Source organism: Solanum dulcamara, chromosome 11 (assembly GCF_947179165.1).
Source record: "Solanum dulcamara chromosome 11, daSolDulc1.2, whole genome shotgun sequence".
Taxonomy (NCBI): domain Eukaryota; kingdom Viridiplantae; phylum Streptophyta; class Magnoliopsida; order Solanales; family Solanaceae; genus Solanum; species Solanum dulcamara.
This window is the reverse complement of record NC_077247.1, coordinates 44,761,664-44,789,655: the sequence shown is the minus strand read 5'-3', so window position 1 is coordinate 44,789,655 and position 27,992 is coordinate 44,761,664. Positions and strand designations below refer to the sequence as shown.

General features: G+C 36.4%; 6 protein-coding genes and 1 pseudogene across 7 annotated transcripts; all 7 read right to left on the bottom strand.

The window, feature by feature from the left end:
- Window positions 1–465: 465 nt before the first annotated feature.
- Window positions 466–1,450, bottom strand: LOC129874515 (chlorophyll a-b binding protein 1C, chloroplastic-like). The gene has a single exon (XM_055949807.1). The coding sequence runs from the start codon at window positions 1,355–1,357 to the stop codon at window positions 560–562; it is 798 nt and encodes a 265-aa protein (XP_055805782.1). The 5' UTR covers window positions 1,358–1,450; the 3' UTR covers window positions 466–559.
- Window positions 1,451–3,092: 1,642 nt separating this feature from the next.
- On the bottom strand, window positions 3,093–4,126 carry LOC129874460 (chlorophyll a-b binding protein 1B, chloroplastic-like). The gene has a single exon (XM_055949745.1). The coding sequence runs from the start codon at window positions 3,965–3,967 to the stop codon at window positions 3,170–3,172; it is 798 nt and encodes a 265-aa protein (XP_055805720.1). The 5' UTR covers window positions 3,968–4,126; the 3' UTR covers window positions 3,093–3,169.
- Window positions 4,127–5,568: 1,442 nt separating this feature from the next.
- LOC129874461 (chlorophyll a-b binding protein 1B, chloroplastic-like) lies at window positions 5,569–6,520 on the bottom strand (annotated as a pseudogene). The gene has a single exon (XR_008762899.1). The product of XR_008762899.1 is annotated as a chlorophyll a-b binding protein 1B, chloroplastic-like (transcript).
- Window positions 6,521–8,032: 1,512 nt separating this feature from the next.
- LOC129875255 (chlorophyll a-b binding protein 1B, chloroplastic-like) lies at window positions 8,033–9,014 on the bottom strand. Its single transcript, XM_055950708.1, has one exon. The coding sequence runs from the start codon at window positions 8,920–8,922 to the stop codon at window positions 8,125–8,127; it is 798 nt and encodes a 265-aa protein (XP_055806683.1). The 5' UTR covers window positions 8,923–9,014; the 3' UTR covers window positions 8,033–8,124.
- Window positions 9,015–11,513: 2,499 nt separating this feature from the next.
- LOC129875254 (chlorophyll a-b binding protein 1C, chloroplastic) lies at window positions 11,514–12,483 on the bottom strand. Its single transcript, XM_055950707.1, has one exon. It carries the CDS (start codon window positions 12,404–12,406, stop codon window positions 11,609–11,611), a length of 798 nt encoding a protein of 265 aa, XP_055806682.1. The 5' UTR covers window positions 12,407–12,483; the 3' UTR covers window positions 11,514–11,608.
- A 2,337-nt stretch (window positions 12,484–14,820) lies between these two features.
- On the bottom strand, window positions 14,821–19,109 carry LOC129874889 (LRR receptor-like serine/threonine-protein kinase FLS2). Its single transcript, XM_055950267.1, has 2 exons — window positions 15,958–19,109; window positions 14,821–15,507 (listed from the first exon to the last, which is right to left on the bottom strand). The coding sequence occupies exons 1-2, from the start codon at window positions 19,088–19,090 to the stop codon at window positions 15,137–15,139; spliced, it is 3,504 nt and encodes a 1,167-aa protein (XP_055806242.1). The 5' UTR covers window positions 19,091–19,109; the 3' UTR covers window positions 14,821–15,136.
- A 3,616-nt stretch (window positions 19,110–22,725) lies between these two features.
- On the bottom strand, window positions 22,726–27,786 carry LOC129873515 (LRR receptor-like serine/threonine-protein kinase FLS2). The gene is made up of 2 exons (XM_055948626.1): window positions 23,966–27,786; window positions 22,726–23,501 (listed from the first exon to the last, which is right to left on the bottom strand). Exons 1-2 carry the CDS (start codon window positions 27,108–27,110, stop codon window positions 23,131–23,133), a joined length of 3,516 nt encoding a protein of 1,171 aa, XP_055804601.1. The 5' UTR covers window positions 27,111–27,786; the 3' UTR covers window positions 22,726–23,130.
- Window positions 27,787–27,992: the final 206 nt, after the last annotated feature.

The window sequence follows — 27,992 nt, the reverse complement described above, 5'->3', positions numbered from 1 at the left end:
TATAATTCACATAAAGTGAACATACTGGTTTATGGATTTTACAAATAAGATTTATGAATGCAGACAATGCAATAACGGCATATATCCTTCTTCTTTTTTCTTTTTCGTTTAACATAGATTCATGAATAGATTTTTGTTAGTTAATCCCTTGGCATGGTCACGAAGAGGCATTAATCTAGTGATCACTATACACAACCATACGAGATAATGGAAAATTTTAGTCGGGCTACAATTTTCAGCGCTTTGGCATAAAAATCTGCAGATTTTTTCCAACTGGAAATTAATGTAATTTATAAGGTTAAGCAAACAATATATGGTACATACGTAACATTTTTGTAAAGATTTTAAAGAGACTTACTGTGATTTTCTGATTACCATATCGTCCAAAGTGTTCATTTAGGATTTTATTCTCTATTTAATTTCTTGAATGTTTTAATGTAAATTCAGGACCCTTACCGGCGACAATGGAATATAAGAAAAATTCATTCTATTGTCAACTCATTCACAACAACTTTACAAGGCCATCAAACAATGAAAATTTTAGAACATTTTATGATCTTCACTTTCCGGGAACAAAGTTTGTGGCATAAGCCCAGGCATTGTTGTTTACGGGGTCTGCAAGGTGGTCAGCAAGGTTTTCCAATGGACCCTTTCCAGTAACAATGGCCTGCACGAAGAATCCAAACATAGAGAACATAGCAAGTCTGCCATTTTTAATTTCCTTCACCTTGAGCTCAGCAAATGCCTCTGGGTCTTCAGCAAGGCCTAATGGGTCAAAGCTGCCACCAGGGTATAGTGGGTCGACAACCTCACCAAGAGGTCCACCAGCAATACGGTAACCTTCAACGGCTCCCATCAACACAACTTGGCAAGCCCAGATGGCCAAGATGCTCTGTGCATGGACCAAGCTTGGGTTGCCCAAGTAGTCAAGTCCACCCTCGCTGAAGATTTGGGATCCAGCCTTGAACCACACAGCCTCACCAAATTTGACACCATTACGGGCCAAGAGCTCAGGGAAGACACATCCAAGAGCACCAAGCATAGCCCATCTGCAGTGGATCACCTCGAGTTCACGGTTTTTGGCAAAGGTTTCAGGGTCTGCTGAAAGTCCAGCAGTATCCCACCCGTAGTCACCAGGGAATTCACCGGTCAAGTAGCTTGGGGACTCACCAGAGAATGGGCCCAAGTACTTAACACGGTCAGGGCCATACCATGGGCTGCTAGATGGGGCAGACTTGGAGACAGCCTTTCTCATAGTGATCCTTCCATTTCCAGTGATTTCTGAGGCAGAGGGTGAGAGTTTGACTGCCTGTCCAGCAAAAGAAGGGGAAGAAAGAGCCATTGTAGCAGCTGCCATGGTGTTTATATCAAGAGAAAAGTAAGTATTTGATGGTATGAAATATTGTTGAAGTTAGCTGTGATGAGATGAAGTTACATGGGAATTAATTCACCATATATAGGGAAAGAGTCCTTATCTAGTGAAATCTATATTTATTATGTCATTGGGTATGAAGATCCTATGTGTAGCAATTAATGCACACTTGGCAATCATTTTCCAAGATGCTTGCTAAAGGGACCCAATCATATGTGTGGTTGAACTCTATTCTGTGATTTGTTGAGCTTACAATGTGATATCTCTTATCATTATCCACTGGAAATTTCTCCAGATTCTATCTACCAGCTCAGTAAAAACTACCACCACTATATTGCATGAAAAGAAATGCGATTGAAACTAATGTGCTATTGGAATTTAATAAAGTCATTAAAGTTAGCCACACAATTTATCTTGCTTTTTACTCCCCCCTATAGAAAATACTAAGCATAAGCAAGAGTCAATATCATAGTTATTTGAGTTTCAATTCACATAAAAGTGAAGATACTGGTTTTGGATTTTACAAATTTAAGATTTACAAATTCAGGCAATGCATACTTCTTTTCAATTTTTTATTTTTTTAACTAAGGTCGATGCGTGGATTTTCTTAAATCTTATGGTCATGAAGAGGTATATATAGTCATATAAGGTTCTATATAAGTTACAATGTTAATTTCATTTTTAGAGGTATAACGATGGGTTAGTACGTGGATTTAAACTACTACACGCGCTAGGAATGCTGAGACTTGGAATTACAGAACTAATTCAGAAGGACATGAGGATATAGATTTTTATTTTTGTTGGGATTTACATAAGTTTTAACTTGTGACAACAGATTATACCATTTTTATTGGATTATCAATTAATGTTTATCAAAAAGATTAACCTGTAATTATTGAATAAGCAAAGGTGGATCAAGATTCGAACACTATGCGTTCTAGAATCTAGGATGATGACCTTAAGTATTAGTAACAACAAACAACAACATACCCTGTGTAATCCTCACAAGTGGGGTTTGGGGATTAAGTACTAGTAAATGGATTCTTTAATTGGATTTGTGTACATTTTTAATGAGTTTTCTTAACACATATATATGGTTTGGGTCAAAGCTACTTAATTGGTTCTGTCAAACCGGTAGGATGAAGGCTACCTCTTCCCCGGTTAATAAGTGATATGCTTGTATTAGTATTATTACAATGTCAATGCATACAACTTAATTTCCTTTCTAATAAATGTGATGTATAGCTTACTTCTGCTTACTATGTCCTTAATTTTGGCTCTGGTCATTACTATGTGTCATGTTTGAAGGATACTTGCCTCTGTTAAATAAGCTGTCACACAGATGCTTTTACTTGTTACGTTCGGATTGCAGAACATACATATTGATTTCCTTTAATCATTGAAATGTCAATGGTGTGGTGGTGAAATAATATTATGTCCTCTTAATTCATCTCACTTCTCGACAGAAAAATAAAGAATCATGTAAATAACATCATGTTGTTCAATGTTATTCTTGACACTAAGTAAGAGTATTGCTTCTTGAGGATTAATTGCATTCCATAAGTTCCTCTGGTCTGTATATTCAAGGTTTAAGCTGTTAGTTACCAAATCCCAAATTTATCCCGATTTTTTGCTCAGTCATCTTCTTTTCCCCTTTGATATGAAACTTGCAGTGTTTCATTCATGCCATTGGAAAATGAAATTCAGGCCTACACAATAATTGCATATAAGAAAATTCCATTCTATTATCAAGTAAACTCACAATTATAACTTTACAAGGCCATCAATTTATGATATTCATTTTCCGGGAACAAAGTTTGTGGCGTAAGCCCAGGCATTGTTGTTAACTGGATCTGCAAGGTGGTCAGCGAGGTTCTCCAATGGACCCTTTCCGGTAACAATGGCCTGAACAAAGAATCCAAACATAGAGAACATAGCAAGTCTGCCGTTTTTGATCTCCTTTACCTTGAGCTCAGCAAATGCCTCTGGATCATCAGCAAGGCCTAATGGGTCGAAGCTTCCACCGGGGTAGAGTGGGTCGACAACCTCACCAAGAGGTCCACCAGCAATACGGTAACCTTCAACGGCTCCCATCAACACAACTTGGCAAGCCCAGATGGCCAAGATGCTCTGTGCATGGACCAAGCTTGGGTTGCCCAAGTAGTCAAGTCCACCCTCGCTGAAGATTTGGGATCCAGCCTTGAACCACACAGCCTCACCAAATTTGACACCGTTACGGGCCAAGAGCTCAGGGAAGACACATCCAAGAGCACCAAGCATAGCCCATCTGCAGTGGATCACCTCGAGTTCACGGTTTTTGGCAAAGGTTTCAGGGTCTGCTGAAAGTCCAGCAGTATCCCACCCGTAGTCACCAGGGAATTCACCGGTCAAGTAGCTTGGGGACTCACCAGAGAATGGGCCCAAGTACTTAACACGGTCAGGGCCATACCATGGGCTGCTAGATGGGGCAGACTTGGAGACAGCCTTTCTCATAGTGATCCTTCCATTTCCAGTGATTTCTGAGGCAGATGGTGAGAGTTTGACTGCCTGTCCAGCAAAAGAAGGGGAAGAAAGAGCCATTATAGCAGCTGCCATGGTTTATATCAAGAGAAAAGTAAGTATTTGATGGTTTGAAATATTGTTGAAGTTGGCTGTGATGAGATGAAGTTCCAAGGGAATCAATTCACCATATATAGGAATTAAGAAAGAGGGGAAGAGTCCTTATCTAGTGATATCTATATCTATGATCTCATTGGGTATCAAGATCCCATGCCATGTGTAGCAATAAATGCACATTTGGCAATCTCCAATCCTTCTATTTTCCAGGATGTTTACAAGGGTGACCCACCCAATGTTGTCCACCTATAAGTGGCTACAAGACTTGAACTCTTTTCTGTGATTTGTTGAACTTTCAATACTGATATCTCTTATCATTATCCATTGGGAATTTCTCTAGATTTTATCTAACAACACTAGATCTCATTCAATGTAGAACTACGGGGTAAGGTCCGCATATACATTACCATCCCTAGACTTGATTTCTAGGATTACACTAGATATGTTGTTATTGTTGACTTGTTGTTTATCAAAAGCTAAACCTGTAATTACTTAATAAGCTAAGGTGGATCAAGATTTGAACTTTTTGGGTTCTGGAATCTAGGACGACAATCTTAAGTGCTAGGAAATGGATTCTAAATTTAATTTGTGTACATATTTAATGAATTTCTTAATACAGGTACATGTTTTGGGCCAAAGCTACTTGGTTCTGTCCAATCGGTATGCTGAAGGCTAACTCTGCCCCAGTTAATAAGTGATATGATATATTGTGTAAGTATTTTTTTACCATGTCTATGCATAGAACTTACTTTACATTCTTATAAGTGTCATGTATAGCTTACTTCTGCTTACGATGTCCTTTTTCTGCCATTACTATGAAGGATACCTGCCTCTGTTATATAAGCTGTCACCCAGATGCTTTTACTCTAAATATAGTACCACATGCATGTAAGGAAGGAGGACTATACAAAAAGTTAATGAATTTTTTCAAATTAAAGATGCTAATTAAACAAAGGACACATAAATAGAATGACCTGGAAACTCATATATATTACTTCATCCGTTTCAATTTGTTTGTCTGGTTTTAACCTGACGTGGAGTTTAACAAAGGAAGAAAGACTTGAATTTTGTGGTTTTAAACTAAAGATATGTGGAATGTACCAAAATATTTGTTAATCTTGTGGTTTTAAACATGTCGTGTGGAAAGTTGAAATTAAATAGTTGTCAAAAAAGAAAAGAGATATTTTTTTAAACAGGCTAAAAAGGAAAGTAGGACAAATAAATTGAAATGAATGACTACTTGCTACTTTCGGATTACAAAACATATTCATTGGTTTTCTCTCATCATTGAAATGTTAATGGCGTAAGTAGTAGTGTAATAATGTTATGTCCTCTTAATTCATTTCAGAATAAGGAATCATGTAAATAACATCGTGTTGTTCAATGTTATTTTTGGCACTAAGTTCTTAGAGTATCGCTTCTTGAGCTCCAAAAGTTCCTCTGGTCTTATAGTCAAGTTTTAAGCTATTGCCACATCCCAAATGTATCTTGGGCTGCTTCTTTTTTTTGGCTGTCATCGTTTTTTGTTTCCCTTTTGATATGAAGCTGGCAGTATTTCATTTATGCCATTGGAAAAATGAAATTTAGGACTACACAATAATTGGAATATAAGAATAATCAACTCTATTGTCAAGTAAATCACAATTACTACTTTACAAGGCCATCAAACAATGAAATTTTAAGATTGTTTTCTACGATTTTCATTTTCCGGGGACAAAGTTTGTGGCATAAGCCCAGGCATTGTTGTTTACGGGGTCTGCAAGGTGGTCAGCAAGGTTTTCCAATGGACCCTTTCCAGTAACAATGGCCTGCACGAAGAATCCAAACATGGAGAACATAGCAAGTCTGCCATTTTTAATTTCCTTCACCTTGAGCTCAGCAAATGCCTCTGGGTCTTCAGCAAGGCCTAATGGGTCAAAGCTGCCACCAGGGTATAGTGGGTCGACAACCTCACCAAGAGGTCCACCAGCAATACGGTAACCTTCAACGGCTCCCATCAACACAACTTGGCAAGCCCAGATGGCCAAGATGCTCTGTGCATGGACCAAGCTTGGGTTGCCCAAGTAGTCAAGTCCACCCTCGCTGAAGATTTGGGATCCAGCCTTGAACCACACAGCCTCACCAAATTTGACACCATTACGGGCCAAGAGCTCAGGGAAGACACATCCAAGAGCACCAAGCATAGCCCATCTGCAGTGGATCACCTCGAGTTCACGGTTCTTGGCAAAGGTTTCAGGATCCTGAAAGTCCAGCAGTATCCCACCCGTAGTCACCAGGGAATTCCCCTGTCAAGTAGCTTGGGGACTCACCAGAGAATGGACCCAAGTACTTAACACGGTCTGGACCATACCATGGGCTGCTAGATGAGGCGGACTTTGGGACAGCCTTTCTCATAGTGATCCTTCCATTTCCAGTGATTTCTGAGGCAGAAGGTGAGAGTTTGACTGCCTGTCCAGCAAAAGAAGGGGAAGAAAGAGCCATTGTAGAAGCTGCCATGGTTTGTATCAAGAGAACGTTATGAGTGTTTGAAATATTGTTGAAGTTGGGTGTGGTGAGATGAAGTTAATTACAAGTGGCTTCACCATATATAGGGAGTACTAATTAAGAGGGGAAGAGTCCTTACTACTGATATCTATATTATGATTTCATTGGGTATCAAGATCCCATGTGTAGCAATAAATGCACATTTGGCAGTCTCCAATCATTCAATTTTCCAGGTTTTTTACAGTGGGGACCCAACCTATGTTGTCCACCTTTAAGTGGCTACAAGGCTTGAACTCTATTCTATGATTTGTTGAGCTTACACTATGATCTCTTATCATTATCCATTCGGAATTTCTCCAGATTTTATGTATCACCACTATATGTCATTCAATGTAGAACTATGGTTTAGTCTTTCACTGAATAAATTGAGGAAAATCTGAAATTCATTTTTTTTATCAGATTATCAATTAATGTTTATCAAAAGATTAACCTCTAATTACTTAATAAACAAAGCTGAATCAAGATTTGAATATTAGGCGTTTTGGAATCTAGGACGATGACCTTATGTACTAGTAAATAAATTCTAAATTTAATTTGTGTACATATAATGAATTTCTTAACACATCTCAAAACCGATATGTCGAAGGCTACCTCTGCCCCTGTAATGATATGATTGTGTAAGTATTCTTTTACAATATTGCATAGAATTTAATTTCCTTTCTTATAAGTGTCATGTATTCTGCTTACTATGTCCTTTTGGCTCTGGTCATTACTATGTGCCATGTTTGGAAGGATACCAGCATCTGTTAAATAATCTGTCACACAGATGTTTTTACTCCAAAGATAGTACCAGATGCATGTAAGGAATGAGGACTATAAGAAATTTATGAACTTGTTCCAAATGACAGATGCAAACTAAATTAATGATACATAAGTATTATGGCCTGGAAACTCATATATTACTTGCTACGTTCATATTACAGAACATACACTCTCTCCGTCTCAATTTAAGTGCATTACTTCCTTTTTAGTCTATCCTAAAAAGAATGTCTCTTTCAATATTTAAGTTTTACAATTCCAACATCCTACATGGTGAGTTTAAGATGATGCTTTAAAAGACTACATACATCTTTAATTTAAAACCTCAAGATTCTTTATTTTTTTAATTATGTACTCAGTTAAACTAAGACACTTAAATTGGTACAAAGATAGTATATTGGTTTTCCCTTATCATTGAAATGTCAATGGTGTAGTAGTGAAATAATATTATGTCCTCTTGATTCATCTCATTTCTAGACAGAAAAATAAAGAATCATGTAAATAACATAATGCTGTTCAATGTTATCCTTGGCACCAAGTTAAGAGTATTGCTTCTTGAGAATTAAGTGAATTCCATAAGTTCCTATGGGCTTATATTTAAGTTTTAAGCTTTTACCGCATCCCAAATGTAGCTTCTTCTTTTTTTTTTTGCTGTCATCTTTTCTTTTCCCCCTTTGATATGAAACTGGCACTATTTCATTCATTACATTGGAAAATGAAATTCAGGACTACACTATAATGTGAATATAAGAAAAATCCATTCTATTGTCAAGTAAACTCACAATTACTACAAGGCCATCAAACAATCAAATTTTAAGATTGTTTTACGATATTCATTTTCCGGGAGCAAAGTTTGTGGCATAAGCCCAGGCATTGTTGTTAACAGGGTCTGCAAGGTGGTCAGCAAGGTTTTCCAATGGACCCTTTCCGGTAACAATGGCCTGAACAAAGAATCCAAACATAGAGAACATAGCAAGTCTACCGTTCGTGATCTCCTTTACCTTGAGCTCAGCAAATGCCTCTGGATCATCAGCAAGACCCAATGGGTCAAAACTGCCACCGGGGTAGAGTGGGTCGACAATCTCACCAAGAGGTCCACCAGCAATACGGTAACCTTCAACGGCTCCCATCAACACAACTTGGCAAGCCCATATGGCCAAGATACTTTGTGCATGGACCAAGCTTGGGTTGCCCAAGTAGTCAAGTCCACCCTCACTAAAGATTTGGGATCCAGCCTTGAACCACACAGCCTCACCAAACTTGACACCGTTACGGGCCAAGAGCTCAGGGAAAACACATCCAAGAGCACCAAGCATAGCCCATCTACAGTGGATCACCTCAAGTTCACGGTTCTTGGCAAAGGTTTCTGGATCTGCTGAAAGTCCAGCGGTGTCCCACCCATAGTCACCAGGGAATTCACCGGTCAAGTAGCTTGGGGACTCACCAGAGAATGGGCCCAAGTACTTAACACGGTCTGGGCCATACCATGGGCTGTTAGATGAGGCAGACTTGGGGGCAGCCTTTCGCATGGAGATCCTTCCATTTCCAGTGATTTCTGAGGCAGAGGGCGAGAGTTTCACTGCCTGTCCGGCAAAAGAAGGGGAAGAAAGAGCCATTGTAGAAGCTGCCATTGTGTTTATATCAAGAGAAAAGTAAGTATTTGATGGTTTGAAATATTGTTGAAGTTGGCTGTGATGAGATGAAGTTACCAAGGGAATTAATTCACCATATATATAGGGTGTAAGAGGGAAGGAGTCCTAATTATCTAATGATATATATTCTTTGATCTCATTGGGTATCAAGATCCCATGTGTAGCAATTAATGCACACTTGGCAATCTCCAATTTTCCAAGATGTTTACTAAAGGGACCCATTCAATATTGTCCTCCAATGTGTGGCTACATGGATTGAACTCTACCCTGTGATTTGTTGAGCTTACAATACTGATATCTCTTATCATTATCCTTTGGGAATTTTCCAGATTTTATCTTTCAGCACTGTAGTTCATTCAATGTAGTACTATGCTTTAGCCTTTCTCTAAATAAATTGAGGAAAAGCTGAAATTCATTTTTATCATATTATCAATTAATGTTTATCAAAAGACTAGTTCTTGAAAACGTGCATTGCACATTGATCACCTAATTGCTAAATCTGAAAAGTTTGAAGTATTGGGACCTGGATTGAAAAAATTATAAAAATAAAGTGAAAAAGACTAATTTAGAAAAGACTATATATATTATACCATCAGATATAATAACTTTATTTTTGTTTATAACTTATGTTCTCTTAATCGTGCCTTTTATATTTCAACTTATTCTTTGTTTTCTGAAATAACAGCATCCACAATAAATAATCTGCTAGGAAAATATAATTTAAATAGATAATAATTTCCTTCGTGCACATTGAAGTGACATAAATAAAGAAAAGAAAGGAACGATGGTGGAATTTCTTCTTCTTTTTCTATTCTTTGAACTGAATAAATGAAATAATTCAGTACATCTCGAAAGATGATAGTATATAATGCGATTTCTGCATTGCTCTAAACATGAATTTTATTAGAATAAAACAATATTTAAAGATCAAAGAGTTAGATCAAATATGTTGAAGTCCTGTAACAAATAATATATAAAGGAAACAAAAAAATGAGTTTGTCTAAGAAGAACAAATTTATCCATATGTTATAATTGGAGTTGAGCAAAATAATACCAATGAAAAAAAAAATAGTCTTGCATGGAAGAGGGAAGCTTATTACCTGGAAGAAAAATAAAGGACAAAGTAACGAAGTGATTGATACTCTATTTGTCTACTTTATAGAGTGTAGTATAAATAAGAAGAAATTGTATATCTGATAGATATTGAGAAGACCAAACAAATAAAAGCAAGAACGGGAAAAGATTGATGTTACAATTGACATTTAAGAATATTTGTACCACGGTTCATTCAATTAAATTTTATTCATTTAATTAATAGAATATAAATATTAAGAAAATCAAACAAATCATAAAAGCTAAAATGGGAGAAGATTAATGTTACGAATGTAAGTAATGACACTTAAAATTAAACCACATCTAATGGAATTGAATTTTATTCATTTAATAGAGATATATTTTTAATTTTGAAGGATTAAATCTAATTTAACATTTTTGTGATTAAAATATTATTATTAAATAGATGTTGATTTAGTAAAGGAGTAAAATGGTAATCTAACTTTGAAGATAGGAGCTTCCCACTTTTAATATAGTATGATATGATATAATGATGATTAACATGTAATTACTGAATAAGCTAAGATGGATCGAGATTTGAATTTTATGGGTTCTGAAATCTACGACGACGATCTTAAATGCTAGAAAATGGATTCTAAATTTAGTTGTTGTACATATTTAATGATTTTTCGTAACACATATATGGGTTGGACCAATGTATGCTGAATGTAAAGAAATGGATCTTGGGTCTAACTCAACCCGAAAAATTAGCTCAAAAGAGAAGAGAATTGCCTAAGCCTGATAAGGAGGCCAGGATTTTATTCATTCACCAGGCATCCATTGATCGCTGAAGTCTACCTCTGCCCCTGTAAATAAGTGATATGATTGTGTAAGTATAATTTTTACAATGTCAGTGTGAACTTAATTTCCTCTCTAATAAGTGCCATGCATGAATAGCTTACTTGTATTTTCTTCTTAGTATGTTTTGGCTCTGGTCATTGCTATGTGCCATGTTCTTCTCTAAAGATAGTACCACATGCATATAAGGAAGTAGGAATGTACAAGAACTTTATGAATTTGTTTATGCTAACTAAGAGACACATAAGTATAATGACCTGGAAACTCATATTTAGTTGCTACGTTCACATTACAAAACACACTGTACATTGGTTTTCCCTTACCACTGAAATGTCAATGGTCTAGTAGTGAAATAATATTATGTCCTCTTAATTCCTCTTTCACTTCTCAATAGAAAAATAAGGAATCATGTAAGTAAATAACATCATGTTGTTCAATGTTATTCTTGGCATTAAGTGAGAGTAATGCTTCTTGAGCATAAATTGCATTCCATAAGTTCCCTTGGTCTGTTCAAGTTTTAAGCTTTTACCACATCTCAAATGTAACTTGTTTTTTTTTTTTAAAGCTTTGTCGTCTTTTCCCCCCTTTGATATGAAACTGGCAATAGTTCATTCATGCCAATGGAAAATGAAATTCAGGACTACAACATATATATATAATTGGAATAGAAGAAAAATTCATTCTATTGTCAAGTAAATCATAGCAACTTTACAAAGTCATCAAACAATCAAATTTTAAGATTGTTTTAAGATTTTCATTTTCCAGGGACAAAGTTTGTGGCGTAAGCCCAAGCATTGTTGTTAACGGGGTCTGCAAGGTGGTCAGCAAGGTTTTCCAATGGACCCTTTCCTGTGACAATGGCCTGAACAAAGAATCCAAACATAGAGAACATTGCAAGTCTGCCGTTCTTAATCTCCTTTACTTTGAGCTCAGCAAATGCCTCCGGATCTTCAGCAAGGCCTAATGGGTCGAAGCTGCCACCAGGATAGAGTGGGTCCACAACCTCACCAAGAGGTCCACCAGCGATACGGTAACCTTCAACGGCTCCCATCAACACAACTTGGCAAGCCCAGATGGCCAAGATGCTCTGTGCATGGACCAAGCTTGGGTTGCCCAAGTAGTCAAGTCCACCCTCGCTGAAGATTTGGGATCCAGCCTTGAACCACACAGCCTCACCAAATTTGACACCATTACGGGCCAAGAGCTCAGGGAAGACACATCCAAGAGCACCAAGCATAGCCCATCTGCAGTGGATCACCTCGAGTTCACGGTTCTTGGCAAAAGTTTCTGGATCTGCTGAGAGTCCAGCGGTATCCCACCCATAGTCACCGGGAAATTCACCAGTCAAGTAGCTTGGGGACTCACCAGAGAATGGGCCCAAGTACTTAACACGGTCTGGGCCATACCATGGGCTGCTAGATGGTGCAGACTTGGCGACGGCCTTTCTCATAGTGATCCTTCCATTTCCAGAGATTTCTGAGGCAGAGGGTGAGAGTTTCACTGCCTGTCCAGCAAAAGAAGGGGAAGAAAGAGCCATTGTAGCAGCTGCCATGGTTTATAAAGAGGAAAGTGAGGGGGTTGCTAGTATGATATATCGAAGTTAGTTGTGATGAGCTGAAGTGCTTGGAACTTCACTATATATAGCAAGTAAGATGGCGAAGAGTCCTTATCTAGTGATATCTATATCTATAATCTCATTGGGTATCAAGATTACTCTTCATTCACACTTTGCAATCACAAATCCATCAATCTTCCAAGATTTTTACTAGTGGACCAAACCAATGTTGTGTGGCCACAAAGATTGCTCTCTGTCATGTGTGTGTTGTTGTATTTGCAGTAAGATATCTTCTACTTTTCTCTGTTGGGTAATTCTTTGGATATTTTTCTTCCAGCAGGGTAAAAGACAACCACCACTCCTACAGGCATTTTCAAGTAATTACAGTCGGTATTTATCCATTCTTAGTGTGAAATAGAAAGGAATGAGGAAAAAAAATGAATGTTATGTTAGTTCATTGTTATGGTTCTATAAAATAAAAATAAAAATTAGTTACAAACTTCATCGTTGAATTGCTCGTTATTGTTCAACTACGAAATTTGTCCATCGCTAATAACTATTTATTTTGTTTTGGTAGCACGCGTATTCTCCACCATTCATTTACAAGTGATCCTACGACTAGGCACACAGAAACAAGTGAACTATAAGATTGCTCTATAAGATTATTCTAACCAAGAAAATGTTTTGAAAATCCACCACCATACGTGCCAACTCCTGATTGGGAAATCTGAATTGTTGCGGGCGAAGAAAAGCGGACGTGGGGACACTTAAGACTCAACCAATCTTGAAAGTGGAGTGGACAGCTGACACCATATTTTGATCTGCCTCTTCTTCGATCCGAAATTTCCAGCAAATCCTTGACTCCTCCAATACAATGGAATTTCGCATAATGTATCTAGAATATGAGTGAAAATCAGATGGTTATAATGTGGTACTTGCGTGGTTATGATTTCACGGATGAGATTAATATTATAATTTAATGGTAGAATTTAATTCACTTCAAGTTATTATAAGAGAATATTTAAATACCTGTTTAGTTAAAATGCTAACATAAATTTTACTATCAAATTTAAGGTGATTTAATGTATTTCTCTAAATAAAATTTGTAATTTATAAAAGATGAGTCAAACAACCTCCTTTGACGAAAAAGAAATATTTTAAAATTGTACCATAGAGATTGTATTTACGTTTGAGTAGTAATAATAAAACAGATTTATGACTAACATATGCAGGTTCTGGCCTCCACATTTTTTCACCCAAAATATGAAGGAGAATATTTTCACATAATCAGATGTTAATACATCATATCATATATCATATCATATTTATACTAAAAGTGGGAAGAATGTTAGGCAAAAGTTAGATTGCGATTTTATCCCTACATTAAATTAAAATATTATAAACTATTTAATAAATTAAATATTAAATAGTAAATCATCATATTAGTACATGAATCAAGCACCATAAAGTCTCTTGAATGTGAATTCTTTGTATTAATTTCATGCTCGAGTAAATTCGTGAATATTTTATTTTGTTCATCTTCCAATTGAAAATATGAATGGTTATGTTTGTCCTTCACAAAAAGAAAAAAACCATACTGATAACTCCTCAATCATTTATAACATAACACAATTTAGCTAATGTAGTCTATTTTTTAATATCATTTGTTGAATTTACATTTATGTTCCATACATTAATGATGATGCAGTAATTTGGAAGGGATGTTTGTTGTATTGTGGTTTAAAATATTAGTAGTATTGTTTAAATAGATATATATCATGAATATATTATTGTATTATTTATCGTTTAATTAGATGCTTAATTATATTTAGATTTACTGTTTGTATTAATGTGAAGTAAATTACAAAAAAATTATTTTCACTAACTCTCCATTATATAAACATATGTAACTCCACTAATTATATTCATCATGATCTTTACTCCCACCTCTCATCCATGATCTCAAATGGATTAATGTCATATTCATGACAACTCTTTGTATTCCTCAATCCTATCCTATAAATAGTGACATTTGACATAATATTATATACACTTCAAAAAGTTAAAAATATATATGAGAAAATCTCTATGCTCTCTTATCTTGTCTCTTTTAATTTGTTTTGTTTAATGTTTATGTTTCTTGTTTGTTGTTATTTGTACAATTTTCTATTGTTTTGTTAGAGAATGTACTTTTATCATAAAAATGGTGGATTTTTTTTTTTGTAAATACCAATAGATTTAAAAGGAATAAAATATGACATTTACAATACAAAATTTATATGAAATATGTCCGTCGCACGTTTCCAAAATTAATATATAGAATATGAGTGAGCAAAAGTTATTGGATTCTCGAATTCCGTACCTGAACCTATGGATCTAACCTTGGATGACAAAGAGTGAGAATATGAATTTATTCAGAATATGAATTAAAGATCTAGCTTTTTGCTCCTTTGTTGGTTTTTAAGGTGGAATACTCTTTGATATGCTGTTCAATTTCATGATGCAAGTCAACTTTAACTTAATCTAATGTGAGAATTCCAATTATATCCCTCTAGTAAAGCAGCAATACCTGACATATCATTTATGGCTTGAAAAAATGAAATTCTATTTACATCGTTATTATTTTATTACATTTTAAGTTATGGCCTAGTTCCATTGACCACCAAGGGAAACTTGGTGATGGTTCATATTAAGATTGATGATACTCCAGCTTCTTCTACATCAAATTTAATCCTTTACTAAACAAGCATGTGAATGCATTAACACCATCTTACTTAGCTTTGAAAGAGAAGATAGAACTTGTTCCATATCAGGTCTATCTTCAGGATCAGGAGAGGTGCAGGACAAAGCCAAGTTAAGAAGTCCCTCTACTATCTCCTGTTTCTTGGAGACAGATGAAGCTAAATTAGGATCCACAATCTGGACTAGCATGTTTATGCCATTCGCAAGGGCATTCTGAATGATTTGACGCAAAGTCATTGGTAATTCATCTGCTCCTGTAAGGCTTGTTGGCCTTCTTTTTGTAATGATCTCCATCACGATTACACCAAAGCTGAATACATCTACTTTTGTGGTCACTTTCCTCATATATGCAAACTCTGTTTCATAGAGGAACATTTCATGTAAGTTAGGTCTCAAATTAAATCAGCATAATGTAAAATGTACAAGAAATTCAAAATTCTAAAGCTGGCCCATTAGCATTTTTTGGTTAGACTAAAGCTGGTATTATCATTAAAAAAATTCTTTTCAGATTATATGTTAAAAACATTGCATCATTTACATGCTTGTCCACTATTCCACATACAAATTAATCAGTATTTTGTGATTGACAGAGGGGAAAAATCTGCTAAGCTGTGTATTGTGATTGACAGAAGTGATGTTGCTATTGAATGATGCTAAAATGGAATGTTTTTGAAACACTCACCATTGACCAAAATATGGTTTGTGGTTTTGTATAAGCTCGTTTATACTGTAGAATATTTTATTCATGTTAATTGTGACGTAAAATCTAGATAAAATGTGGGTCATAATGTTGTAATAATTATCACCTGGCGCCATGTAACCAATAGTTCCTTCAAATGCGGATGCTGATGATATGCTGCTCCCATCCTGGTGATGAATACCCAACATCCTAGCTGTCCCAAAGTCACTCACATGTGCTTCCATATTTTTATCCAGTAGAATATTTGAAGGCTTCAAGTCACAGTGCACTACTGGAAAATCATATCCTGAATGCAGGTATGACAGCCCACTTGCAACTGAAACTAAAATATCAATCCTATTGGACAACGTCCAGTCATCCGCCATTTGACCATAAATAATGTTGTCCAAGTTCCCATTCTCCATGTATTCTAAAACTAAAGCCTTTAGCTTCTTGCTTTCCCAAGCATAACCAAGCACCTTAACTAGGTTCCTGTGTCTGAGTTGGCTCAGAGTCTTGACTTCCCTATCAAAGCATTTACTAGATTCTGCTGAGAACTGTAGATTCAGTTTCTTAACTGCTACAATCTTCCCACCTTCCAGTGTTCCTTTGTACACATTACTTAAACTGCTGGCTCCAATAATGTTTTGTGGACTGAAATTATCAGTAGCATGTTCCAGATCCTTTTGATGAAATCTCTGGAGGCTCAGTGCTGAGGCATAATTTGGAATTATATCCTCCGAGTCTTTCACTTTTTGCTTCTTCTTGTACTGATGTAACAAAAGTATTCCCAACACAAGAACAATGAGAACCAAAACAGGCCCTAGTATGATCCAGGTTTTCTTGGAAAACCCATGTGAACTTGTTTGGTTGCTTTTGATGCTGCATGGCCGGAGAAACTTTGTTCCACATAGAGATGGATTTCCCTGTAAATCTACAGACCTTATATTGTCGAATACACCCCCATTTGGAATGTGACCTTCAAGTTGGTTAAAAGAAAGGTTGAGATATTTTAATGCAGGCATATTGGCAAATCTCTCAGGAATGATTCCCATGAACTTGTTTTGTGAAAGATCAAGAGAGTGAAGATGTGGGAATCCTTCCATTTCAGGAAGCTTGCCTTCTAATCTGTTCCTTGAGAGGTTCAAGAATACTAGCTCACTTAATTTGATCAGAGTTTCGCCTGGAGCAATACCAGAAAGCATGTTTCCTGCTAGGTCCAGTGAGAATAAGTTTTTGCAACGTCCTAGGGATCTGGGAATGCTGCCTGATAGATTGTTGTTTGACATGTCAATCCCTTGAACCATTTCTAACATGCCAATCTCATCTAGGATCTCTCCATCCAACAAGTTGCTGGAAACGTTAAAGTAAAATTGCATACTTCTCATGCTGGCAAGTACTGCTCTAGAAAGAGTTCCGGTAAGAAGGTTGTGTGAAAGATCTAAGGTCATCAGTCTGCGGAGGCTCTCCATGCTCTCTGGGATTGGACCATTGAGCTTATTTCCACTCAGGTCCAGGAGAGAAAGTGATTCTAGTTTGGATATATGATGGGGTATTGGACCGAAGAAATTATTGTTCTGCAGCAGGAGTTCATAGAGGCGTTTAAGCTCAAAAAGTTGCACAGGAAGTTCACCTTCCAGCTTGTTGTCTGACAGAGAAAGGCCCTGGAGGTTTGAAAGCTTTGAAACTTCTGGTGGTATCACACCTGAGAAACTGTTTTTGTGAAGCACGAAATCTACCAGTTTACTCAGTTTACCAATCTCTGGTGGGATTGGCCCAAGAAATGAATTACTATGAGCTCTTAGAACTCGAAGTTTAGAGAGTCTGCCAATCATTGGTTTGAGTTTCCGGCTAAAATTATTACCACTCAGATCTAGAACTTCAAGCATTGAACAGTTGAAGAGATCATCAGGAATCTCCCCCAACATTTTGTTTGATCCCAAAGACAAAAATGTAAGATTGGACAACTGCCCCAACCCAGTAGGTATTTTCCCTGTTATTCTATTAAAAGAGAGGGTTAAAACACGAAGATGTGAACAATTTGTTATGCTAGATGGAATAGATCCCTCTAGGAGATTATTACTTGCAGTTAGATTCTTCAGATTATAGAGTAACCCAAGTTCCGGTGGAAGTGATCCGGTCAATAAATTAAAGCTCAAAGACAAATATGTCAAGTTTGCCAGGTTTGTTAAAGTTGATGGAATCTCCCCATACAACCTATTTGAGTGGAGGGTAAGCACTTGCAGTGACATTAAAGATCCCAACTCAGGAGGAATTTTACCAGTTTGCTCATTATGTGAGAGTCCTAAATGAGTTAATGACTTCAGGTGGAACAACGAGGCAGGTATACTAGAATTCAACTGATTGTTATACAATCTGAGCCTTTGCAAGTTTTCTAAATTTCTTAGCTCAGGAGGTACGCCTCCAGTGAATTGGTTATTATACATGTCCAAGGTAACAAGATTGATACAGAGGCCAAGTTCAGATGGGATTTTCCCAGAAAGAAAGTTGTGATGTAACTGAAGAATTCCTAAACTTGACAAGTTGCCAATTTCTGGTGGTATAGGTCCAGATAACTGGTTTTCACTCAGATCAAGGGTTTGCAGAGCTGTCAGCATTCCTATGGAGGTAGGAATAAAGCCAACCAAATTGTTTCTATAAGCTTCAAGCGATTGAAGATTAGCCAAATTACCAATTTCAGACGGTAATTTGCCTGTGAGACTGTTGTTGATGAGGCCTACTAACAACAATTCAGTGCAGTTGCATATACTATCAGGTATACTCCTATTCAGAAAGTTGTTTCCAAAATCTATTAACTGCAGCTTTTTTAGGTTTCCAAGCTCGGCAGGAATTTCACCAAAAAGATAGTTTTGATCAAAAACGAGCTCAACCAGGTTTGTGCAATGCCCTAGCTGGGGTGGGATATTTCCAGTAAATGAATTCAAAGTTAGATCAAGAACCTGGAGTTTGGAGAGGTTTCCTAGAAACGGAGAAATTTTGCCTTTGAGCTGCGTCTCAATAAGCGAAATGTTGATGACATGGTTTGAAGAAGGATCACATATGATTCCAGACCAGTTGCAATTGTGATTTGCATCAGTCCAATCCACAAGTGCACCAAAAGGGTCATCAGATATTGAATTCTTGAAAGCTTTCAAAGCAGCAACTTCAACTTCCAAGCTTAGATTTTGCCCAGATGACAGAGCTATGAAAAAGGTAACAGAAAATATGACTAATGTATATACAGTTGTTATTGACATCATTGGTTCAGAAAGAAAGAAGCTTCACTCTCCTTACAAACTTAAGCTGAAAATGAATACTTTATACATTTATTAGTGATATTTGTTCAATGATTTCTGTTGAAGAAGTCGACTAGTCATCAAAACTAAGTAAAATGACTTGTATTCTATGAGTTTGTAAGAAAATACCAAGAATGCCTCTAATCTAGATTCCCCGCGTTAAAGAACAAGTTATCTGTTCCTCCACACTGGAAAAGACTACAAGAACTAGTCCTATTGTTAAGAAAATTGAGTGCATTCACATTACATTAAGTCAACTGTTTGTTTGTTTGTTTTCTAGAAGTGGCATATGGAGCAGAAATATCCTAGAAGTTCATTTCAGCTTTTCTAGATTGTGGTGCAGTGATGGGACTGCGCCACCGTTAATCAGATGTCTCGTGTTCGAGCTCTTAGGTATGGAGAAAATTTTGGTGTCAGCACTACATCTGAATGGGCTCAGTGCGCTATCCGAATTTAGCCGAAGCTCCAATGCGAGCTCCGAACACCAAATGGAAAAAAAAAAAGACATATCAAGAAATCTCATTTCTTGATACAACTAAATTTGATAGCCAATAGGCTATACGAGTTATTCTAGTGCACGCGAACTCATGGTCTTTCCATTAAACTAGTTATTTTATGTAATATTTTCTGGGATTGACCTAATACTATTTGTTGCCACCCATATTCCAATAAGGCTAAATGATACACTTGGTGGAATGTTGAGTTATTTTGCCCAAAGGAACAAGTATCAATTATCACATTATTATTATTTTTCCTTTCCTTTCCTTTTTTATAGAAATAGTAGATCCACCTCTGTTTCTAATAATTGAATAATATAGTGTCTTTAATTTTATGGATACCTTCGATAAATTCCTATTCCTGAAACTATTGTTCAAAATGAAATAATAGGTGATAAACAGTACCCTAAACCTTCTATATGAAATAATAATATGTTTATTATATCATTTGTCATTCACTCGTGTAGACTTTGAACATTCGGTCAAAGAGAGACAAACAACGACCCAAATTTATAATTTTTTGTAGTTGGTAACATGTTTGAATAGATGATGTACACACAATTTTAATCTGACCTCTAAGAGAATTAATGTGGAAAAAAGTATGCAAATAAGTAGTTTCTGTTTGAAAATAAATAAATTTGACTAATCATAACCTGTTTTGTAGGCAACACGCCTGTTAGAGACTCATGTTATAAATAAGTCGCCAAATCTCAGTCATTATTGCTACTAGATATCATTAGATTGAGTTGATCAGGAAAGTAAGGGTGAACAATTTTAGTCCTTTGTGTTATTTCACTGAGCACATTAAGCCTTCATTAATTAAAACGTGCTGCATTGATCCATCAAACTTTTCAACTAATAATTTTGTTAAATTTTTTATTTCCGTTAATTTAAAGAATCAATATATCACACATTTCAATTAATCAGAGATTTAATGTGCTCAAACGAATAATATATGGACTAAAACTTGCAATAATGTAAGGATTAAATTGTTATTTGCCCAAAAATTCAATAAACATGCCAGTTGAACAACTTCAAGCAATTTTTATTGGAAGAAAATTATTAGGAGCATCAAATAAACTAGTCGAGTCTAGAGGGTTTAAAAAAGATGAATCAATAAATGAATTATGATACATTCCGTACAAAGTTCACTTAGATCAAAGGGATAACTACACAAATTGGACTCACTAAGTAAAGTATTTATCTAAATTGGACCAAACTCAAACTATTACCCTGATTGGACCACGGCTCAAACTATTTACCTGATTTCCCCCTTTTTCTGTCAATTGAACCAATGATCCTTCATCCTTGATACCACCGGAGTGTGTATATATATTCTAATGGTATATATATATATTAATGGTATCAAGCAGTAATTGAATAGTCTTTTCGTCGAAACATTGTTTGTTATGTATATACTCAAATGGTATCAAGGAGTAACTGAGTAGTGTTTTTTCATTGAAGCACTGCTTCTTTCTCTTTGACATCATCGGAGAATATATATATATATTTTAATGATATCAAATAGCAAATGCGAATTAACAGTTAAAAAATAAAAGATATAAAAATAAAAAAATAGTTGTTTGTAATTATAGTTTCCCGTTTAATAGTACAAGTTTTCTTATCTTAGATCAAAATGAGTGATAAGTCAATGCCCAGGCCCGACAGCTTGGCTAGATTTCTTGTCCATAAACACTATCAGGACTATCCATGTTCACAACAACATATGTTATTCAATCCTTGTCCTCCATAAATAAATTTGAGAAAACTAATTTCTTGGATATTATAAATATGAATAAGAAAAGAATTAATTAATTTCCTTGAAGAATTCATAAATAAGTTTTTGGCCAAAATATCACAGTAAAACCTCACTTTCTCCATCCTCTTTAATTTATTCACAATTTTTTTAAAAAAGCATCCTTCCTTCTCGAGGAAATACCATATTTGACATCAAAATTAAACATTTGGATCACAAGAAACTAGAAAGAGTAGAATAGAAACAGTCCTTTACATTCCATGGTAGATACCTGTTCAAGAAAAGAAAAGCTACTACTTATTAAAGAAATTCTTTTTTTTCCACTTCATTCATATCTAATATCCCATATTGAAATCTGATTTTTAATATAAGTGATTAAGAGAAATTTTAATTATTTCACGATAACTCTCATATTAAATAAATCATCAAATAATCTTATACGTAAGACTTATAGTAATTATTCTAACTATCGATTCAACAGTCTTTTCTGAGCAATTGGCGCTCATTTTCTTAATTCTTCTCTGTTGCCAAATACTTGCCCTTCTTTACTCACAGCTAAAACCCTAAACCCCCAATTCAAGTTTTGATTCCATCAACAAAAGATGCAAAGACCTTCTCCACATTCAAATTTCTTCTCTTCTCTCAAACAATTGGAGAAAAGATTGAAACTTGACGACCCAACTCAACAAGAAGCCATCGACACACCAACCCAGTCTTTGATCAGCCCATTATACCTTAACTGTGATGAGACCCCTGCTGACTCCATCACCAGCAACATAAGTGAAACCCCACTTCAATTTCTCTCTAATTGCCCACTTGCCCAAGAAACCCCACCTCAGATAAACTCTACACAAGTTCAAGAAAGAGTTGGTATAGTTGAAGCTGGTGGTAATGAGGCTGATGAGATTGAACTGATGATGCAGCTATTGGGTTTATCGGATAGTAAACGGGAAGGATCCAAAAGGGTGGAAGTGGATTTGGGCTGTGATGATGCATTTTATGGAAAGATTGTTGGGGTTAAGGGGCCAAAAAGCCAAAAAGAAGTGGAGAGGTTACAAGGTTGGATTGAGCATTTTCTGGATAGTAATTATGGAGAGAGAAGAGAATCATTCAGGTTGGCTCATCTGCTTTTAGGCAAAGCTGCTCTTATTCATTCAGAGGTTTCTCATGGTGTTGGAAGCTTTGAATTTCCCTCTACCATTGATGAGTTCATGCATAAGGATCCACCAATAGATGAGGTTGCTTCTTCCCTCTCTAGTAAATAAATTTCTAGAATGCATATATCAAGGTAAAATATGACGGGATGAATTGTCGGCTTATTAAGGCCTTTATTGAGTTTTTCTTAATTTCACTTCTATATATGTGTGTTCATAAATGTACTCATTTCCTATAGACAATCTTTAGTGACAAACTACATCAGCCCTTTGATTTGCAATCAACTGCTTGCTCACTGACTCTATTTCATGTCACTAGAGTAGTTCGTAAAGATCTTGCTTTTTGTTCCCTAGTTGTTTTTTAAGGTGAAATACTCTTCTGTTCAATTTCATGATGCAAGTCAACTTTAACTTAATTTAACTATATCTCTCTAGTAAAGCAGGAATACCTGAGAGATCATTTATGGCTTGAAAAACGTAAATTCTATTTAAATCGTAATTACACTCTGTTATGGACTAGTTCCATTGGCCACCAAGGGAAACTTGGTGGTGGTTCACATTAAGAGTGATGATACTCCAGATTCTTGTACATCAAATTTAATCTTTTACCAAACAAGCACGTGAATGCATGCAGTCCATCTTACTTAGCTTTGAAAGAGAAGACAGAACTTTTTCCATGTCAGGTCTATCTTCAGGATCAGGTGAGGTGCAGGACAAAGCCAAGTTAAGAAGTCCCTCTACTACATCCTGTTTCTTGGAGACATATGAAGCTAGATTAGGATCCACAATCTGGACTAGCTTGTTTATGCCATTCGAAAGGGCATTCTGAACGATTTGATGCAAAGTCATTGGTAATTCATCTGCTCCTGTAAGACTTGTTGGCCTTCTTTTTGTAATGATCTCCATTGTTATTACACCAAAGCTGAATACATCCACTTTTGTGGTCACTTTCCTCATATATGCAAACTCTGTTTCATAGATAAACATTTCATGTAAGTGAGGTCTCAACTTAATAAGGAGCATGTGAAATGTCCAAGAAATTCAGAAGTTCAAAGCTGGCACTAACATTTTTTGGATAGATTAAAGCTGACATTATCATTTTAAAAAATACTTTTCAGATTATATGTTCAAAGCATTGCATCATTTATGTGCTTGTCCATTCTTCCACATACAAGTTAATCAGTATTTTGTGATTGAAAGGAAAAAACTCCTGCTACGCTGTGTATTGTGATTGACAGAAGTGATGTTACTACTGAATGATGCTAAAATGAAATGTATTTGAAACATTCACCATTGACCAGGATATGGTTTGTGGTACCCATATAAGCTTGTTTACATTATAGACATATTTTATTCATGTTAATTGTAACGAAGAATCTAGTAAATGTAGAATCTAGTAAAGTGTGGGTCAAGAAGTTGTAAGAATTATTACCTGGCGCCATGTAACCAATAGTTCCTTCAAATGCGGATGCTGATGATATGCTGCTCCCATCCTGGAGATGAATACCCAACATCCTAGCTGTCCCAAAGTCACTCACATGTGCTTCCATATTTTTATCCAGAAGAATATTTGAAGGCTTCAAGTCGCAGTGCACTATTGGAAAATCATATCCTGAATGCAGGTATGACAGTCCACTTGCAACTGAAACTAAAATATCAATCCTATTGGACAACGTCCAGTCATCTGCCATTTGACCATGAATAATGTTGTCCAAGTTCCCATTCTCCATGTATTCTAAAACTAAAGCCTTTAGCTTCTTGCTTTCCCAAGCATAACCAAGCACCTTAACTAGGTTCCTATGTCTGAGTTGGCTCAGAGTCTTGACTTCCCTATCAAAGCATTTACTAGATTCTGCTGAGAACTGGTGATTCAGTTTCTTAACTGCTACAATCTTCCCATCTTCCAGTGTACCTTTGTACACAGTACTTAAACTGCTGGCTCCTATAATGTTTTCTGGACTAAAATTATTGGTAGCATGTTCCAAATCCTTTTGACAAAATCTCTGGAGGCTCAGTGCTGAGGTATACTTTGGATTTGTATCCTCCGTGTCATTCACTTTTTCCTTCTTCTTCATGTACCAATGAAATAAATATATTCCCATGACAAGAAGAATGAGACTGAAAACAGATCCAAGTACTGCAACTATGATCCAGGTTTTCTTGGAAAAACCATGAGAACTTGTTCGGTTTCTTTTTATGTTGCATGGGCTGAGAAACTTTGTTCCACATAGAGATGGATTTCCCAGTAAATCCTCCGACCTTATATTGTTGAATACACCCCCCTTTGGAATGTGACCTTCTAGTTGGTTGAAAGAAAGGTTGAGATATTTCAATGCAGGCATAGTGGCAAATCTCTCGGGAATGATTCCCTTGAACTTGTTTTGTGAAAGATCAAGAGAGCGAAGATGTGATAATCCTGCTAGTTCAGGAAGTTCGCCTTCTAATCTGTTTCTTGAGAGGTTCAAGAACACAAGCTCTCTTAATTTGGTGAGAATTTCACCTGAAGCAGGACCAGAGAGCATGTTTCCTGATAGGTCCAGTGAGAATAGGTTTTTGCAGTGTTCTAGTGATCTGGGAATGCTGCCTGACAGATTATTGTTTGATATGTCAATCTCTTGAACCATTTCTAACACGCGTATCTCATCTGGGATCTCTCCGTCCAGCAAGTTGCTGGAAAAGTTCAAGTAAAGTTGCATACTTCTCATGCTGGCAAGTACTGCTCTAGGAAGTGTTCCGGAAAGAAGGTTGTGTGAAAGATCTACAGTCATCAATCTGCGGAGGCTCTCCATGCTCTCTGGGATTGGACCATTGAGCTTATTTCCACTCATGTCCAAGAGAGAAAGTGATTCTAGTTTGGATATATGATGGGGTATTGGACCGAAGAAATTATTGTTCTGCAGCCGGAGTTCATTAAGCTGTTTAAGCTCAAAAAGTTGCACAGGAAGTTCACCTTCCAACTTGTTGTCCGATAGCGAAAGACCCTGGAGGTTTGAAAGCATTGAAATTTCTGGTGGTATCACACCTGAGAAACTGTTTTTGTGAAGCACTAAAGCCACCAGTTGACTCAATTTACCAATCTCTGGTGGGATTGGCCCAATAAATGAATTAGTACTGGCTCTTAAAACTCGAAGTTTAGAGAGTCTGTCAATCATTGGTTTGAGTTTCCCACTGAAATTGTTAACACTCAGATCTAGAACTTCAAGCATTGAGCAGTTAAAGAGATCATCAGGAATCTCCCCCATCATTTTGTTTGATCCCAATGACAAAAATGTAAGATTGGACAACTGCCCCAATCCATTTGGTATTTTCCCTGTTATTCTATTATAAGTGAGGGTTAAAACAAGAAGATGTGAACAATTTGTTATGCTAGATGGAATAGATCCTTCCAGGAGGTTATTATTTGCAGTTAGATTCTTCAGATTATAGAGTAACCCAAACTCCGATGGAAGTGATCCAGTCAATAAATTAAAGCTCAAAGACAAATATGTCAAGTTTGCCAGGTTTGTTATAGTTGATGGAATCTCCCCAGATAACCTATTTGAGTGAAGGGTAAGCACTTCTAGTGACGTTAACGATCCCAACTCGGGAGGAATATTACCAGTTAGCTCATTCTCTGAGAGTCCTAAATGAGTTAATGACTTCAGGTGGAATATTGAGGCAGGTATACTGGAGTTAAACTTATTGTCATACAATCTGAGTATTTGCAAGTTTTTTAAACTTCCAAGCTCAGGAGGTATGCTTCCTGTAAATTGATTAGTATACATATTCAAGATAGAAAGATTGATACAGAGGCCAAGTTCAGATGGGATTTTCCCAGAAAGAGAGTTGAGATGTAACTGAAGAATTCCTAAACTTGACAAGTTACCAATTTCTGGTGGTAAAGGTCCAGATAACTGGTTTTCACTCAGATCAAGGGTTTGCAGAGCTGTCAGCATTCCAATGGAGGTAGGAATAGAACCGACCAAATTGTTTTTATAAGCTACAAACAACTGAAGATTAGCCAAATTACCAATTTCAGACGGTAATTTGCCTGTGAGACTGTTGTTGATGAAGCCTACTAACAACAATTCAGTGCAGTTGCATATACTATCAGGTATACTCCCATTCAGAAAGTTACTTCCAAAATCTATTAACTGCAGCTTTTTTAGGTTTCCAAGCTCGGCAGGAATTTCACCAAAAAGATAGTTTTGATAAAAAACGAGCTCAGCCAAGTTTGTGCAATGCCCTAGCTGGGGTGGGATATTTCCAGTAAATGAATTCAAAGTTAGATCAAGAACCTGGAGTTTGGAGAGGTTTCCTAGAAACGGAGAAATTTTGCCTTTGAGCTGCGTCTCAATAAGCGAAATGTTGATGACATGGTTTGAAGAAGGATCACATATGATTCCAGACCAGTTGCAATGGTGATTTGCATCATTCCAATCCACAAGTGCACCAAAAGGATCGTCAGAGATTGAGCTCTTGAAAGCTTTCAACGCAGCAACTTCAACTTCCAAGCTTGGACTTTGCCCAGATGACAGAGCTATGAAAAAGGTAATAGAAAATATGGCTAAAGCATATACAACTGTCTTTGACATCATTGGTTCAAAAGAATGAAGCTTTACTCACTGAATAAACTTATGCTGACAATGAGGCCTTTATACACATTTCTTAGAGAATCTTTCAGTGAATACCACTGCTTTCAGTAGAAGCCAATTAGTCATCTATTCATACTAAGGAAAATGACTGGCATTCTATGAATCTGTTCGAAAATACCAAGCATGCCTCTAATATAGGATGTCCTGTGTTAAAGAACAAGTTGCATGTACCCCCACACAAGAAAAGACAACAAGAGCGATGTCACCTACTTGAAACCTAGGAGTAAATAAAAAATATCAAAGCAATCTGACCACCATATAGATAGTAAACTCAAATTGCGCATTCACATTTTATTGAGTCAATTGTTTTTCTAGAAGTTGCACATGGACAGAAGTATCATACAAGTTCAGTTCCGTTTGCTCTATTCTTGAAAGGGAAAGTTGTTTCTGAAGAAAGAGCAGAGTTAGGCAAGCTAGATAGAATTGTGAGGGAAGGGGCAATTTCACTTTGATACAACTTAAATTGTTAGATGAACCATGTACTTTATTTAAAGTGCCAATAGGCTGTAACTAATGGTTTTATGTAGGTTTCAAATACTTCCAATAGTCACTTTTTTTAGTGCAAGTGTATTAGTGTGAAGGTACTGGAAAGTCACGAATGAAGAGAATCATTACTCTAATAAACAAACGAAAAAAGGTGAATAAATATTAAATTGAAAAGAGGGAAGATTATAATGTTACTAGAAGAATGACAAATTTGTGTACCGAACGCGCATTGAATAGGGTCCAAGAGATGGTCACGAGCCAATTTTGAAAATCAAAAGAATTGCAAGTTGGGCAGGAGAGTCCAATATGAATATGATGAATTATTAATTTATTATATGA

What these genes read in the sequence shown, in the direction of transcription:
- LOC129874515 (XM_055949807.1), bottom strand. Translation starts at nt 1,357, where the DNA reads ATGGCAGCTGCTACAATGGCTCTTTCTTCCCCTTCTTTTGCTGGACAG.
- LOC129874460 (XM_055949745.1), bottom strand. Translation starts at nt 3,967, where the DNA reads ATGGCAGCTGCTATAATGGCTCTTTCTTCCCCTTCTTTTGCTGGACAG.
- LOC129875255 (XM_055950708.1), bottom strand. Translation starts at nt 8,922, where the DNA reads ATGGCAGCTTCTACAATGGCTCTTTCTTCCCCTTCTTTTGCCGGACAG.
- LOC129875254 (XM_055950707.1), bottom strand. Translation starts at nt 12,406, where the DNA reads ATGGCAGCTGCTACAATGGCTCTTTCTTCCCCTTCTTTTGCTGGACAG.
- LOC129874889 (XM_055950267.1), bottom strand. Translation starts at nt 19,090, where the DNA reads ATGATGTCAATAACAACTGTATATACATTAGTCATATTTTCTGTTACC. An exon ending in TATTGGTTACATGGCGCCAG is followed by an intron (nt 15,508 to 15,957) that starts GTGATAATTATT and finishes TCTATGAAACAG; the next exon opens with AGTTTGCATATATGAGGAAA.
- LOC129873515 (XM_055948626.1), bottom strand. Translation starts at nt 27,110, where the DNA reads ATGATGTCAAAGACAGTTGTATATGCTTTAGCCATATTTTCTATTACC. An exon ending in TATTGGTTACATGGCGCCAG is followed by an intron (nt 23,502 to 23,965) that starts GTAATAATTCTT and finishes TCTATGAAACAG; the next exon opens with AGTTTGCATATATGAGGAAA.